General features: G+C 34.1%; 1 protein-coding gene across 2 annotated transcripts in view; it reads left to right on the forward strand.

Annotated features, from left to right (window-relative positions):
* Window positions 1–18,496, forward strand: part of LOC140435025 (uncharacterized) — a 259,425-nt gene that overhangs the window by 167,705 nt on the left and 73,224 nt on the right. For both annotated transcript variants that reach the window (XM_072523690.1, XM_072523691.1), the window contains exon 4: window positions 15,541–15,647. In XM_072523690.1, coding sequence (XP_072379791.1) covers window positions 15,541–15,647 — 107 coding nt within the window. The remainder of the gene's footprint in view (window positions 1–15,540; window positions 15,648–18,496) is intronic.

Below are 18,496 nucleotides of genomic sequence, written 5' to 3' on the forward strand. Positions count from 1 at the left end.
TTACATTAAGTGCGAACAACGTTTCACAAATGCATAAGCCATTTCGAACTCCAAACTGTGTATATATATCTAAATGCTTTGTGTACTGTATACAATAATCCAATAAGACACAAAGTGTCTTTGAAAAAAACTACAAATAATAAGAACGAAACTAGAGAGGGATGATAGTGAATACACTACATAACAATCATCCACACACAACCACAATTGACCGGTTTGAGGTTGTGACCTCATATTTATATCTGGGATCATTAATTACAAACACAGGGTCACTACAGGAAGAAATTAAACGTAGATGTGGTCTAGCAAAAGTCGCCGTAGGTTGATCAATTGTTTAATATTCCCAATACTGACATACGGATGTGAATCTTTAACCCTATGACAAGCAGAGTAAAGATAGACGCCACTGAAATGTTCTGTTATAGAAGAATGTTACGAATTCCGTGGACCGGACTACCGGACAAATCATTCAAGTTTAAATGAACTAATAAACTAAAGGTCAGCAAACGACTCTCCAGCAAAGTCCATCTCTAAGAATTAAAATACTTTAAACATGTTATGAGAGACACAGAATACCTGGAAAGATTGTCCAAGGAAAGATAGAAGGCCGAAGATCACGAGGAAGACCCACAACAAGATGGATCGACCAAATTACAGCTATATGCAAAAGAGCTATGCATGAGTTAAAAGAAATTACTAAAAACAGAGATCTTTGGAGACAGACAATACACATCACGATGACGACTACACTTACTGCAACGGCTGAGGAGTGAAGAGAGAGAGAGAGAGTGGGATGATACATTGAAGACAGAAACCAGTCTGTACAAACGAACTCCTTAAACAAGCTGTAAATAAGATCCAGATAACCTTGAAGATTGACTAGATTAGCAAATAATCGGAAATAAGGTGTCTGGGAGGTATGTCAAGAATTAGATAGCATTATGAGGTTGAAAACGATCTACACGAGCGTAAGAGATAGAGCCGTCGAGCTCACACCATTGGAAGAGCCTGGTTCAGGAGACCTGGTCTGTACAAAGACCGTAGCGCCATTGGATGGATAGCCTTAACGATTGAGTATAATTCGTTTTCATTTTTGATACCAATTGTTACGTACGAATATGTGATCCACCTAATATATAATTAATAGTTACAACTCGCGGGTTCGAAAAGAACATTAGTTTTGAAATAATGACGAGAGGTTGCCAGCAAAGTGCGGTGAACTATTAAAATTCAATAAAAATGTTGAAAAAACGTGTTAAATATTTTTTTCCAGCTAATGTAAAATTAATAACCGGAGTTAAATGGCCTTCCAAGTTTAAACACTAAACTTAAATGGTATTACGAGTTTTGTAGGAAAGGTAATAAATTGCAAGTGTTCTCAACGCTTCACCTTTACTAGATTTAAATACTCTTTTCCCGATGTGCACGTTTGTTACAGCGGAACATGATACTTTTTATAAACATTTATTTTAGAAGCAAAAACAATTATTTTGTTTTGTGTTACTTCCTTGTTGGTGAAGTACACACAGAAAATATTTTTAGGTATATAATAGCGTTTTTGATAAAAAACAATTTTTTCTATATTTTCGTGTATGAAAAATTCAATTCAATACTTTGTTGGTCTGGTGTTTTTATTGCTGCCAAATAAAAATACTTTATTGAAATATATAATACGGTTTATCGATACTGTGCGACATGAAAAACGAAACATTTATTAAACATCAAAATATATCCTTACATTTTTGTCAAATTAAAGGGATAGCATAGTTATCAAATGATCAAATATTCGAAATATTTGCCTGGAGATTTTAATGAGTCGGGATCTCTCTAAAATTACTTCTCTCGGAGGAATGCTTCGTATTGCGCAATTTCATTATTAAGCCAGGAAACTGGCTCGATATTCCACCCATTATGTCCCATACATGTTAATTGGGTAGAAAATCTAAGGAAGACCTAGATGGGTAGGGAAAAATGGTACCTTAAGTAGGGATACACACGGGACGTCCCATCCCGCACTGTGTCCCGCGGGACGTAACGGGACAGCGATTTTTATTGCTTATAATGATTTGGTAATCAAAGTTATATAAGTATCTGCATTAAAAATGCAAATAATCAAAAGATGGAGAAGGATAGAGTGTACTCTATCTGCTACTTCAACTCCAGTAAAAATGGTCAGGTTCTTACACCCTTACCATAACCAGATTTTTTAATGTGTTTTTTGTGGAGTCCAGTATACAGTCCTTTGTGTGTTTTTTTATTGATTAAAAAAAAACACAAAATAAAGAAGAACCAGCATTTTTCTGCTTACCATATGATCTCTTCTAGTAGGATTCTTAATATTTGACCATAGCTCCGAAGGAAGAATACATAATATATATGAAAATGCAACTATGGTAGTACAACTAGACGAAAATACAAATCCCATCCCCATTAAGAGAGGAGTGAGACAAGGAGACGTAATATCGCCAAAGCTTTTCAACCTAGCCCTAGAAGACGTCTTCAAAACTACAAATTGGTCAACCTATGGCATTAACGTTAATGGCAACAAGTTAAACCACCTCAGATTCGCTGACGACATAGTGATTATAGCGAGCACAGTCGAGGAACTGCAAATTATGATGTGGGAACTAGCAGCCAGCTCCCAATACGTCGGACTAAAAATGAATATGAAAAAAACAAAAATAATGACAAACACAGATGACTCCAAACGTATAACTATAAATGGCAGTGAGATAGAACAAATCCAGGAATATATCTACCTAGGCCAAATCCTGAAACTTGACAAAGAGAACCAAAGTGCGGAAATTACTAGAAGAGCAAGACTAGCATGGGCAGGATTTGGAAAACTTAGTTGGATACTTAAGAACCGCAAAATACCCCAATACTTAAGGAGCAAAGTGTTCAACCAATGGATCCTTTCTATCATGACATATGGATGTCAAACTTGGACCCTAACCAAGGTAAACATGAATAAACTAGCCACAACAGAAAGAACAATGGAAAGAGCAATGTTAGGTATATGACTGTCAGATAAAAAGAGGAACGACTGGGAAAGATCCAAAACAAAAATCGAGAACATAACAACAATGGAGACCTTACGAAAGTAAACGACCAAGAGGAAGACCACAGATGAGATGAGTTGATGACATTAAAAGAATAGTCGGAACAAATTGGAAATATGTTGCTCAGGATAGAGACCGATGAAAGGAGTTGAGAGAGGCCTATGTCCAAACATGGACGACAGAGGGCTAAGAAGAAGAAGAAGAAGAAGAAAGAAACTTACATTGGGTTTTTACTGCGAATATTTATTTACTACAAAAAAAGATGAATATCTAAAAGTTCAACTAAATCTATGTATCATGGAATACATATAAAATAAAGCACAAAACGTAAAATAAGTCAATCTTTCATAATATTTATTTGCTGATATTAATTAAGCACCAAAAAGAAAATATTTTTTAATCATTATCTTCTGATCTTGGTTGTTTATAGCTCCAAATATTTTGCGTAGTATATTACGCTCGAATATTCCCAGAAATCTGTCATCCTTCTGCGTTAGAGTCCATGTTTCTGCTTCGTATGTGAGTACCGGCTTCAGCAGTCTGTTGTATATTTGTTAATAGTTAAACTAAATTAATTTATAATTATAAATGTCATAACATGGAAAGTTTATTTTTTGTGATATTTAATAAAACATTCCAAGCAAAAATGTGTCTTCCCGTCACAATCCACACAATAAGTAGTCAGGTTTTTGACAGTATTTTTGCTAGCGTTTTCCTCTTGCTTATTTGCGTAACATCCGCAACAATATTTTCTAGTTTTCAGCGCAGGTCCACCTCGTTTCGCAGAAGAGTGTTTTTCGAGCTTTCTCTTTTGGGTATTATTTGGACAAGGTTGAACGTGAATATTTTCTTTTTATCTGCATCAAGCAGATTTCCAACAATTTTTTTATGGAATTCCAATATAGAAATATGCTTTCTAGATATTTATTTATAAAGAAAGTGAGCATTTACGATGGCAGTACCTAATAATATCTATATCCCGATTTGTTGATACCATTTTAAGGTTTTTCGAAGATGATTATTGTAGCTCGACATCTGGTCCGACAAGTCGATTGAACTTTTACAGTATTGTAATCTCGAATCGCTAAGGGCTTTGGATTATTTCTTGCCTTCTTGTCTTTGTTTTATGCGTATGACAAGTTGATAGAAGAAGAACATCAAGTTTTTCACGCCACTTTATTATGCTCTATGCCTCTGTTGTTTTCTCTGCAAATAATTTCTCATTTTTTTAATTTCTTGGTAACAACGTCTTTTGGATTTCCTCGTCTATTCGATCTAAGTGTACCTAACAAATGAGTTTTTTTATCCAGTAGAATATTTGCCAACTCAATGCTTGTATAAAAATTGTCAGTTACAACAGTACTGCCAGCATTCAATAATTTATTTGATAAATTGATTACTATCTTAGTTGGAACTTAATAGCTCTCGTCGGCTTCTCGTCCTGCATACACTCGGATATTCCAGGTATATTCGTTTGAACAACACAAGTTGAACAGTTTTATTCCATATTTGTGTGTCTTTTGGGAGAAGTATTGTTTCATAACTAAACGACCTCTAAATGGTACTACTGTTTCGTCGATACAAAATGTCTGACCAGGTGTGTATACTTTTTGACAGTTTTCAACAACTATGTTGATGAGCGGCTGAATTTTATAAACCATATCCCCTTCAGGGCACTTTTCATTGTCGTTTAAGTGCCACATTTTGAGTAATAACTCGAGCCTGTTTCGACTCATTTTAGATCTGGTTCAGTTAGAAATTACATTTATACGAAACATGGGTTAAGTAGACCAATAATGATGAATGCTAGGCATTCTAGCAATTCCCATGTACGCCAGTATTCCAAGTAAAACTTTTGAACTAGTTACTTCTTTATTGCTATCTAAAATTTTAGTAGCAAATAGGTTTGTTTGCAAAACCATTCCATCTAAACTTTTACAATCTAGAAACAGTTCAAAACAATGTATTGGAGTAAAGTCTGAAAGTACCGCTAAATACTGTACATCTATACCGTGTTGACCTATGAATTTAAACTTCGTGTGTTTTCCTATAGGTGCACACCAATTGGGCTCAAGCACAGGAACTGGGAATATATTATTTTCATGGTCACTGTGCAGGTGGTCTTCTTCTCGAATGTCTTCTCTAATTGTTTGTTCCTAAGAGGTCAAAGAACAGTCAGTTAATCGCTGTGTTCTGATGACTTCTAATTAACGTGCTTATAAGTTGGATCTCCCAAAGAGTTGCCAATTAATTCTATAAGAAAAAGTATTTTGCTGTACTTATATAATCTGTATTTTTTTATTATAACTGGAATATTTTCTCGTGGAAAGTAATGATGTTGATTTTTTAATGCACTTATAGTTTAATTTATTAAATGGGCAATAATTTTTATATTATTTTAAACTTACTTGATATTTATAACATACGTTAAAAACGTATTGAAGAACGAGCCACGCGGAAATAAGGTAGCCCTAATTTTAGTCACTAAAATTCTTACCAAGATCGTCTGAATTATTTATCGCATTTGCTACTTCCAAAATTCGTTTTGTTCTGTTACTAGTCATTATAAAAAAATATCGTAAATAATAAAATAATCGTAATCAGCCACTAAAAACTCTATAATCGAACTAACAAATTAACACTGTCATGCGTTGTGTACGCTAACCTTGTCAACTGTACGCACGTGATAGTTAACTTCTGGGAATGACCGACAAATGATCGCTGACATTAGTGACCGACATATTTTATATAAGTTATAACTTTAATTTTCAAAAAATTCTTATTGCAACCATATTTTATTACACAAAAACCACCACTAACAACATAAAAAACAATTCTACAAACTGGCCTGTAGGTCTTGATTTCAAATTTTGCCGTGGCACTCAACGTGTTAACTTGGAGTTGCACGGAAAAATAAAACTATTATTGACATGATTAGCACCATAAATAGTTTAAAAGCGGCTTTAAAAATTTTCCAGCTTTGAAAGCTAGAGCAAGTTCTCAGTCAAATTAAGATTATTACGACACACTGCTGATAAACATTCAAAGTGAGTTTGGAAGACGCTTCTCTAATAAAAAACAAACTGACGAACATCGCAAATTTCATGGCTTATCCTTTTTCTTCTGAAGATGTTGAAAAATGTGTTATTGAAATATCAAACTCACTCGGTATGAAGATCGTTTCTGTATAAAATGAAGTATCACAGACAATTTCAGATACACATTTCAAAGTCAGAGAATTTGATACCAAATTTTTGTCTTTTATATTCGAAGACAAATATCCATTAGTTTAAACAAGTAGCTCTTCAGTTAACAAAAATAATCGGATCAACATAGTTGTGCGTGTCTGCATTTCCAAGAATGAAAATAGTTTCAAAATTATCGCAATTGGCTTTAGTCAAAGATTTCATCTTCTATCTCTCTCTTCCTCATTATTTAATCCATTGTAATAAATATTGTATTTAATTAAGTTTATTTAAATGACCGAAACCACAATTTGTGGCTGCCAAATTGTTTATTATTCTAAACTAATAAACTAGTAATTTTTAAAACAATGATATCAAAATTTCCTCCAATAGTATCGGACTTGCATTAATTACAATAAAATTGAACTAACCACTCAATTACATAATCGGCGTAATAATGTTCCCTGCAATCAGTTATGTTTTCTATATATCTAAATTACTTCAGCTGTTTATATAACGTATCACTTCCGTCTAAATATTAGGAAGGGTTAGGTCTGTTGTGTGACGTATGATTTCTTTAAAATTATTTACCTTCCGCCAAACGTATCGAATCGTAATATCACGTTGCAGTTATATAAACAAATATATTGTTTAAATTTACTGACCTAAGCAATGAATTTGCGAAAACAGTGAAAAACTTCGTGATTTTTTCGACTACAATGTTATATACTGTCTCAAAATTGACTTTATAAAACATTTTTATACTCTTAAGTTTATTTCTTTTTTTTTTAAGTGGACTGCTATAATATTCTTGTAAAAAGTTCTCCTGGTTTCGACACTATTTTTGAAATATACAGGGTGATAAGTGGTAAAAACTTCAGGGGGTAGTTCTGCATGAAAAATAATGAACTCCATAAACGTATGTCAGCAAATACTTCGTTTCCGAGATACGTATTGTTGAAATTTTTCTTACAAACTGACGGTTTATGAAACCGGTTGATACATGCAAATAAAATTTGGTGGGTTTTAAGAAGTAGTTGTTGCCCATTTTTTGACATACAATTAAGAATTTTAAGAAATAATCGTAGATAAGTGTTTTCTTTGAGACCTTTTCTCCACTGTTCCAGTTTTTGTTTTAAATACCTCTCAGTATTTCCTTCTAATGCTCTAATACTACATCATCAGCTTAATTAATAGATAATGTTTCCCTGTCTCCTTATCTGATCTAACACTACTAATAATAAATAAGAACTAAGCAATAAGTCCTAATGCAATACTACTTTCACATGAAATTGATCAGTCTCTTAAACGCCTGTCTTAACATTAGTTGTTACTCCCTTATACGTGTCAGTCACCATCTTATAATATTCACAATACTCACCAAGAACTCCTTTCTTATTGAGCTCCCACCACAGAACCTCTCGAGGCACTCTATCATATGTTTTCTTAAAATCAATGAATACCAGTTGTGCGTTTGTTTCTTTATTCTACATTTTTTTCATCAGCTGCTCTAAAATCGAAATTGCATCTGTTGTTGATCTGCCTTGCATAAATCCAAACTGATTCTCGGATATCTTGGTTTCTTCACGTATCCATCTAATCAATTCACCTTCCATATTTTTATGGTGGGAGTAGTTCCATGGCCCTGTAATTTGTGGAGCATTTACCATTCGCTCCTGCGGTCAGACTTTAATACTCTACATAAAGGGCTCACAGGTAAATTTGCTTCGGCCAGGTTCAGCGTAAAAAGAGAATATTATCTTAATAAAGCAGGTTTCATTTTCAGTTTCATTTTCAGTCAGACTGAAAATGAATCTGAGTAAAACTAAGCTAATGTGGAATAAAGATGATCAACCGACGATAACCATCCAAGGAACAAAAGTGGAACAGGTAGAAGAATACATATATCTGGGTCAGAATATCAAGGTAAACAAAGAAAACCAAACTACCGAAATAAGCAGACGAGTAAGAATGGGATGGGCCGCATTTGGAAAACTCTCATACATACTGAAAGACAAAAAGATACCCCAAAACCTTCGAACCAAAGTGTTCGATTCTTGTATCCTTCCCGTTCTCACTTACGGAGCTCAAATCTGGACATTCACAAAAAAGAACATGGACAAGATTCGAAAAACTCAGCGAGCCATGGAACGACAGATGCTTGGTATCTCACTAATAGATCGGCAAACGAACGAAGCAATCCGGAACAAAACAAAAATAAAGGACGCCGCGAAACAAGCAGCTAAATTAAAATGGAAATGGGCTGGACACAACGAACGTCTCGAAGATGGTAGATGGAACAAAGAAGTCGGAAACTGGCGACCGTACGATGCGAAGAGACCAAGAGGAAGACCTCAAATGCGCTGGAGCGACGATATCAAAAGAGTCGCAGGACCAATGTGGAAACGCCTAGCACACAACAGGGATGAATGGCGAGAAATGGGAGAGGCCTTTATTCGACAATTCGGATAGAAAAAGGGCAAAAAAAAAAAATGGAAAAAGGGCTAAAAAAAAGAAAAAAGCAGGTACTTTGATACATTTTAATGATAAAATTTTTAATAAATATTTCTCAAACTTTCTAGTCTCCTTAACACAAAACTACTTCTTACCTATTTTATAACGATATTATCACTAAAGTGTTATTTGATTGGGTTTAAATGTTTTTTGTGATGTAGAAATTTGAAATAAGTGAAATGTTAAGCCAAAAGAGCAAGTCTATAGCTAAGCAAGTGGTACAGTCATGTAAGACGAATGGATGAGAATAGACTCCCAAAAATTGCCCTAGAAAACAACCGCCCGGTTCAAGACCTCCCGGAAGACCACCTAAAAGATGGAGGGATAGTTGGCAATCTACTTCCCAGGAAATTAACCAGAGGCAGCTTCAGAATTGAACAGATCGAAAGATCTCCAAGAAGTAGAAGAAGAAGAAGAAGCAAGGCTATGCTAGTTATAGACAATTCCAAGTATAACTTCCATAAAATGCTTGTTAATAATATCAAACGTTGGTAGTGTGTAGAAAGAAGTTGAAGCATTTGTTATAAATATTTGTAACGGTGTAGTTGAATGTAGTGGTGATCCCAATCATGAAAGTTTATCAAAAACTTTAGCAAAAATTAAGTCATGGTGTTAAGAGGAAGGCAATGGACAATTTGTGTCAAAAACCATTAAAGTTGATACACAACGAAATTAAACGAACTGACACTGAAACTCTTACTGTAGAATATTTATATTTGATTAGAACAAATGTTTATAATGGCAAAAAACAAGTTATTCCAAAAATTACGAAGTGCGTGCAGCATGTACATGACTCATTGAACTGCATGAAAGTGACAACCAAACAAAAACAATAATTTTTATTAAAAAATGATCCGGTACAAAAATTTGTTTCTTTTCTTACTGCACAAACTTTTTTCTCAACTATTTGTTGAACCTATATCTTAGTACAAAGATTGTGTATGCCGATTTCGAAAAAGCGATCCATGCAGCCGTAAGTAAAGTGATTTCATCTGCAAAAATAAAAGGATGTATATTTAATATCTCAAAATCATGGTGGGGACAAATTCAAAAAGTTGGACATGCTACTGAGTATTTAAATAACAATGACGTCGGGCAATACCTCAGATATATGTTTGGTCTACTTTTCCTAGATCCATTAGTAGGTAAGTGTTTTGCTTTAGACTTTAGTGAGGTATTACCAGCACAACACCAAGACATACCAGAATTTGTTGACTACTTGTGGACAACTATATTTGTGAAGAGGCAGACTTTTCTCCTGAGATGTGGGCAAAAACAGTTCATTACTTGAGTGTACAACTAATGCCTGTAAAAGTTTCTATTCTAAATTTAATTCGTTATTTCCTAATTATTTCAATAATTTTTAAAAACAGAATTAATACCAAAACAGCTAACAAAATTCCTAAACCAAATCAAAATTTGTAATAAAATTTCTAAATCAATCACTAACATTTTTCAAAATAGGGACAAAAATGAAGTGAATATAATCTGTCCTTTTTCCTAATGCCCTTGCCCTAATTCCACTGTCTCTTACAATTTTGCCGGTATAAATTTTCCTAGAACTTAGGAAAGCTTAGCTAGAATATCAGAGATTGGACTAACCACAGTGTTGAACAGATATTTCACGTTGTAAAAGATAGGGAAGCGTTTAAAGAAGTGATCGCCAACCTTTGTTAAAAGACGGCAAAATAAAAAAAAGAAGAAGAAATTAGTACATAAAAACTCAATCCGCTTAACCATGGGAGCGAACTAATATACGGTCTTTGGACCGGACTAGTATATAATCTAAGGAAGTAGAGACTCTCTACCAAAGCATAGAGGATATATTAGAGCGAATACCTAAACACGAAGTCAGCATCATAATGGGGGATTTCAATGCAAAACTTGGGGCCGAACGGAAAACGTCTCTAATCGGACCTTTTGGGTTAACACAAAGAAACGAAAGAGGTGACAGACTAGAAATATTCGCAGAAGATAACAAGCTAGTGGTTCTAAACACATTTTATAAACTACCACCGAGGAGATTGTATACATGGAAGGCACCAGCAGATAAACCCCATAACGTAATTAGAAACCAGATAGATTATACATTGGTAAATAGAAGATTCAGAAACAGTTTTAAATCTGTCAAAACATATCCAGGAGCGGACATTGAATCTGACCACATACCTTTAGTGGGAGTCATGGATGTGAGACTGAAGACAATAAAGAAAAAGTCTAGACCTAACTACGACATGACAGCCCTGCAACATCCAGAAGTTAAAAAGCAAGTTACCAAGTTAAACAACTAAAAGAAGAAAATAACATCCAACGAGAAATCAATCAATTTGAAGAAATAATTAAGAAAACTAAACAAGATCTGCTAAAACCAAACAAAGAAACAAAGAAGAAATCTTGGATGACTCCAGAAATCCTTCACTTAATGGAACGCAGAAGGTTAATTAAAGGAAATAAAGATGAATATAAAAAAATGCAGGCTTACATCAGAAGAAAAATAAGAGAAGCTAAAGAAAAAGAAGCTGTAGAGAAATGTAAAGAAATAGAAAGACTACAAGCCAAGCATGACAATTTTAATGTACACAAAAAGGTAAAAGAAATAGCGGGTACTTTTAAAAAGCGAACACAAATGAAACTCATAGACACCAATGGAAAATTAATCATTGACACCCAAGAGATGAAAGACAAATGGAGAATATATTTGGAGACACTTTTTCAAGATCAAAGAACGGATTATAGGCATCCATTTTCAGAGAGGATGACGGGCCCGGACATACTTAAATCCGAGGTAGAAGAAGCAATAAAACGGATGAAAAGCAGGAAAGCTGTAGGGCCTGATAATATCGAAGCTGAATTTTTAAAACTCTTGGAGGAAGAAGGAATAAATTGGATCACGGTTGTCTTCAATAAAATATACAATACAGGAATCATCCCTGATAAATGGCTAGAATCAGAATTCATAGCGATACCTAAAAAACAGGGGGCTAAAAAGTGCGAAGAATATCGAACAATCAGCCTAATGAGCCACATGCTGAAACTGTTTCTTAGAGTCATCCATGGAAGAATTTATAAGAAGTGCGAGGAACAAATATCGGACAGACAGTTCGCCTTCATTAACGCAGTGGGTACCAGAGAGGCACTTTTCGGAGTACAGGTACTGATTCAAAGATGCAGGGACCTTAACTGCGACGTATACGCGTGCTTGATCGACTATGAAAAGGCATTTGATAGAGTTCAACATCAAAAGAGGATAAACATTTTAAAAGAAGCAGACCTGGATGACAAAGACCTCAGAATAATTTCAGAACTATACTGGAATCAGACCGCATACATAAAAATTAACGGAGAACAAACAGATCACATAAAAATATTACGTGGAGTTAGACATGGATGTATCCTATCGCCGTTGATATTTAATATGTACTCAGAGAAAATTTTTAACGAGGCTCTTTACGGAATAGACGAAGGCATCCTTCTAAATGGTGAAAGAGTAAACAATGTTAGATATGCCGACGACACCATGGTGATAGCAGATAGTTTAGAGGGACTTCAGAGGCTAATGGACAGAATAAACGAGTACAGTCAACAGTACGGACTAAACATTAATACCCACAAAACGAAACAAATGATTATCAGCAAGGAGAATATAAATGGGGCTCATCTATACATTAATGGGACGCAGATAGAGCGAGTAAAACAGTATTGCTACCTGGGAACTATTATAAACGAACAGTGGAGCAATGTACAGGAAATAAAGTGCCGCATAGGAAAGGCAAGAACGGTCTTTAACAAAATGAGCGCCATCTTCAAAAGTCACAACATATCCCTAGATACAAAAATGAGACATTTGAGATGCTATGTTTTCTCTGTGTTGTTGTACGGGGCAGAGGCATGGACGCTTACAGACACCACTATTAAAAAACTTGAAGCATTTGAGATGTGGCTTTATAGAAGAATGCTGAGAATATCATGGACAGCAAGGATCACGAACAAGGAAGTTCTAGAAAAAATGAAGAAGAAACCAGAGATTGTATTTACGATCAAACGCATAAAATTGCAATATCTGGGACAAGTTATGAGAAATCAGCACCGTTACTCCCTGCTGCAGTCTATATTGCAAGGTAAAGTCAAAGGTAAGCGAAGACCCGGTAGAAGGAGAATATCATGGCTGCGGAATTTAAGAACATGGTTTAAGAAAACCTCAACGGAGCTGTTTCAAGCCGCAGCGAGCAAGGTCATGATTGCCAATATGATTTCCAACATCCGAAACGGATAGGAACCAGAAGAAGAAGAAGTATATAATTAGAAAAGAACAGGTATCGGTGATGTCGTCGAACGTATAGCCAAGCTGAAATGGAATTGGGCAGGTCACATAGCGAGACTGAAAGACACAAGATGGACCAGAAAACTAATTGACTGGCGCCCAAGAGAAGACAAACGCAGCAGAGGACGACCACCAACACGCTGGATGGACGACATTGGACGAATATCCTAGAAATGGCAACAAGAAGCACAGAACCGCGAAGAGTGGCGAAAAATGGGAGAGACCTATGTCCAGCAGTGGACAGAAGAGGTTGCATGATGATGATGAGTATATAATTAGAAGGGTTTCTGGAGTGAACTAGAGTACTCCGAATTTGCGCACTGTTGTGTTCATCTCGTTTGTTTTCCTGGTATGTTCCCCCGGTATGGTTCCCGGTTGTTCTATATGATATATAAATCTCTCCATTCGTTACGTTTTGTAGCCATTCTCGTCCATGATCGACTGTTTAGGTGATTTCTTGCGTCCTTATCCATATCATCCTTCCATCGCTTTTTTGTTTTTTCAATGGGTCTCTTCCCCTGCATTTTTTCATTCAACAGTTTTTTGGACGCCTGTATATATATATATATATATATATATATATATATATATATATATGTATATATGATTATATTGCATAATTATTGTATCTGAGTCGCCACCTGTTGTTCTTATTTATAGGACTTAGTATTCGTCTCAGTACCTGTCTTTTAAAGATGTCCATGCGGTTTACAGATTTTTGAGTCAATACCTAAGTTTCACATCCATAGCTCACTGTCAGTCGGATTATGGTCTTGTAGATTCATATCTTAATTCTTTGATATACGTATCGTGATTTAAATATCTGGTTCATAGCAAAGTATGCCGTAAGGATGATTCTTCTACTAAGCTCTGCATCGTCAATGTTGTCCTTTGTAATGTTGAATCCTAAATAGATAAAGCTATCTATTTAGGATTACTTATGACTTTGTACCAGGATTATTTTTTGTGTTTATTGACAGACCTATTTGTTTAGCATGTGATTTAAGTTCTGTATACGTATTCTCACCTGTTGCTTTGGTTCTACTCATAATATTTATGTCATGTGTCAGTTGAACTAATTTATCGATAAGTGTGTTATTTCTACCTTCTGATGTTTTTCAAACTACGTATTCCAGTGCCAAATGAAACAATGTTGGTGCCAGCCCATCATCCTGTTTATTTCATATAGTTTCAAAGTTTCAAAAAGTCATATACATATTTCATCTAACTTCATTTTTTCTTCGTAGACCTAAAAGTATCCTGAAAAAATTGGATTTTATCTATAAATTTCGTCAATTTCGGATTTTGCCAATGGGGACTGTAACTATATTAACATTCAATCAAAAAATTGCAATGTGCAAGCGAATTTATTGTCCTTTATTTTGTCGATGCTGTAATTTTAAATAGAAGTTTAAAATATTAAGAGACAAAATGTACCTCTTTTATTATCATAAGATCCCAAGTATTTTATTGTACCTATTCAAGTCATAAAACTATGGTTACCCCAACCCTGAGGGCCCTAGTTCTTCGTATCCTGGCCGTAATTACAGGAATCCTTGCGATCATAGTACGTCACGCATCACGTGACTGCCCTGGCTAAAAGCATTCTGTCGTTCTAAAGCTGAGATGGGTCTGTCTGTCGCAGTTGAGTAAAAGCTGCGTCTACTACAATACAATTAGCGCGTAGGTTGACAGTTGTCACTGTAAGTCGAGACTGTTAGGTCGAAGATTACTGCTTACGGTGAAATTCAAATTGTGTGTTGTGTTTCGTGTCTAGCTTAACATAGTGGAACATTCAGTGGTCTATGGATTTAAATTTTTTGCCTCCGCACAAGTGAGTTTTTATCTTTGTTTTTGATTATACTACTAGAATTTCTTGTTGATTTTTGTTCATTATTGTCGCAACTTTTATCGGTGGTAGATAGATCTGATTAGATAAAGTTGATTGTAAATGACTATTTTGAAAAATTCTTATCTCCAAATTGAGTTTTTTAGTTTAATAGTAATATTACTCATTTCTAAATAGAGAATTAATTAATTGTATTTAGTTCTTTTTGGACAGATAAGATAAATATTCGGAAATGTATTAACTAGATTATTTAATTTTTTATAGAATTATTGGATAATAATTAAATTGTTTAATTTAAATTTAAATTCATTACGAAAATGGAAATTATATGCAATTTTTGGAAATTTTTGATTTTTAAAAAATGAAAACACCATTTACAAATGCTTAATGTTATTTTTTATTGATTGGTTTTAGACTTCATTTCGATTTGGTTTTTCCATAATTATTATTTCAGAAATATTTTTGGTCGGTATTTACAAAAGCAGCAATAATTACATTTTCGACTTACTGTTAATAATTTGGTATAAAATATTTTGCCAAAAAGGTAATTTTTTATATTTCCAAGTTTCAGTTTCATTTTTTATTTTTTTTTTTATTTTTTTTTTACAGTCCGTTGTATTCGAGGGGCTCGGGTACCTACACAACGGGTACAATGCCCTATTATAATAGCTCCCCAGAACTGACTACGCAACAATCACAGTTATGGACAAATTCCGGTAAGTTGTACTAATATTTTAATTACGAATTCATTTTACTAGTAATACTTTTCATCTTCTAATATTATTATGATCTCGTTATATTACTACATTATGTTGTCTGTGTAGTTTAGGTTACCTCTTAAACATTAGTTTGGATTAAGGGTGTTATCCGTATAACGTTTTGTTTTTTTTTGCATAATTAACTCTGGATATAGCTTTGCTAATTGAAAAAGTCATTGAACCAGCTCAGATAAAGCAATTGGTAACTGATCTACGATTTTTGTAGATTTGCACTTCTATTAAGTCTTGCACTAGTATTCTTAATTTGAAACGCCAGACTAAACATTTCCTATTAAATTTGTTTTTCGTTTGAAATGGTTACATACATTTTCGATTTTTCTTATCCACCTTAAGTCTGATTCCTTGATTATTTTGCCATAATAATTAAATGTTAATAATCTCTTGGATATGCTGTCACAACCATCTAAATCTTTATTAACAGTTTTTCATTGGTAAATTGATATCTAGAGACATGTTAACTTTCTTCAAGCAGAAGTTTCTTATTGCTTGTTTAATTTTAGCTTTTTTCTTATGTTTTTTGACTTAAATACGATTTTAACTAATCTTTTTTCAATGATACTCTTGTATTTAGGTATAGTCAGTGTCCCATTTTGCGATGTTTTATTGTTAAATAAGTTTATATCTTTCATCCATAATACTTACTATCTATGTGTGTAGACTATCAGTTCAAGTCGTTCACTTATCGCTATCTTTTAATAGGTCTGTTATGTCTTAAAAAAAATAAAATTAAAGAAATGAAAACAGCTAGTTTTCGACTATATACTCATAGTCATAACAAATCAGCACTTTATGCCAAAAATATTATCTATACCCCATTCCTCCAAGATTGGGATATATTAGTCTTGATCAGTTTCTAATTTCTGAATTTTTCTACAATTTGTGTTCGCCATTTTGTATTTGTTGAATTAAAAGGGACTCAAATACAGTGATTATAGTTTTATACATCAAACAAATTTGAACAAACATCATTTTTGTACTTAGCCTCTTCCTGTTTTGTTTTCGTGTCTTGTAAATGTTTCTCGCGATTCAGTTGTTTCTTCTTGACAAACAATTCCTTCTTCTTCCTCCTCAGCTTTTTCCCATTATGAGTTTGCCGTTTTCGTCCTCTATCGCATTCTATTTTTCAGGTCACCTTCTCGGAGGTCTTCTTCCCGGCGGGTCCCTGTACAATATTCTTTTCGGCCACCTGTGTTCTGACATTCTTTGTTCTATTCCATATTTCCTCTGTTCTTATTCTTCCTGCTCTGGTGATTTGTAGACATCTTCTCATAAAGTATAGTTCAACTGTTCTTATTTTATTTCGTATTAATGTTGTCATTGGCCATACTTGGGCTCCATATAGGGTAATATTGATCACCATGCTCTTAAAGATCATTTTTTTGTTTTCGTTGGTTAGAGTGTGGTTCCAAATCACTCTAAGGAGTGGTTTTTTGGCATGTTTTCTCCGTGCTATTTTCATTTCTATATGTTTCATATAATTACCATCTCGGCTTATCATTGACTTAGAAGTCTTAGAAGAGAATGTAGCTCTCTCCTGTTACCGACCAGAATGTAGCTTCGACTTTTAAATAATTTTAAACTGTTTGTCCTTGTTTAGCGTAGTGTTATGTTCGACTTTATGTTTAGTTTTATGTGTATAACATTCTGCAATTGTTGGATAGCCCAAAATTGACGAAATGCCCCTGAAGATGCTCTAGGGAGCGAAAGTACTTGGGCAAGATTTAATTAGTAAAACTGAGCTCGATATCTGCCTTTAATTTTCAAAGTTCTTTAATCAAAATAGTTTAAAATCCTTTTTGTAACAATGATAATATTTTAGCATTTCTATTTTATTTGTCTTCAATTTGTGTGATTCTAGTTCATTTGTATTTCTCTCATCTGTTCTGTATCCTTCCTAAGGATTTGGTGACATTATCGTATTCGATATTATGTTTGCTATTCATTTTTCTCTCCTGTGTTTGGTGTTCTACCTCAGAGTGAGAGAGTAGGCGGTGGTGTTCTTTATTTCGTCTGACTATCGAAGTGGCGATCTTTAACGAGTTCTTTTACCATCTACTTTTTCTTTAACCACCAATCTCTCTATACCTTTCCTTCTTGTGGCTGTGTCCAAAATACTTCAATATATTTGGTTGATGTTTTGTACAGTGTGCTGTGACGATATGCGCATCATTCTACAATAGACCTACATTTTTAAAAAGGTAAAAGAAATAATAAATTAGACTTACTCACAATCAATTTAATTTAACTATCAGACGACCGGTTTCGCTTTCTACAATATGCAAAGCATCTTCAGGTCACGATACAAAGTTAAATAAATGCTGAAAATAATAAACCCATATTAGGGTGTTGTCTAATAAAGGTAAAACAAATATAAGTGATATAAATTACATAAATTACAGTAATTATGCCAATATTACATGTCTGTGGTTTTTCAAAATGAATAAAATGTTTAAGCAGACAAGGTAAGACCCACAAATTGGTAAAATAGTCTATTAAACTGTAATGAATTAATAAATAAACAAATAAATAAAACATTACTTACATGACGGTACTCTATTAATTGATGGTTGAAAGAACATGGTTCAAACTATCTTGTATTGTTGATTGGAGAACTCAAGTCAACTATTGTAATTGTTTAACAGTAAACGGGGAAGTTCTTGAGGAGACAGATTTTATCCAATGAAGTAGAGATAGGTAAATGTAATTTTTTGTTTGATGAAAGTAATGTTCTATACCATTAATTTCTTTAAAGTTATTTATATTTATTCTGGAGATATATTTATGAA

The sequence above is a fragment of the Diabrotica undecimpunctata genome, chromosome 2, assembly GCF_040954645.1.
Source record: "Diabrotica undecimpunctata isolate CICGRU chromosome 2, icDiaUnde3, whole genome shotgun sequence".
Lineage (NCBI taxonomy): Eukaryota > Metazoa > Arthropoda > Insecta > Coleoptera > Chrysomelidae > Diabrotica > Diabrotica undecimpunctata.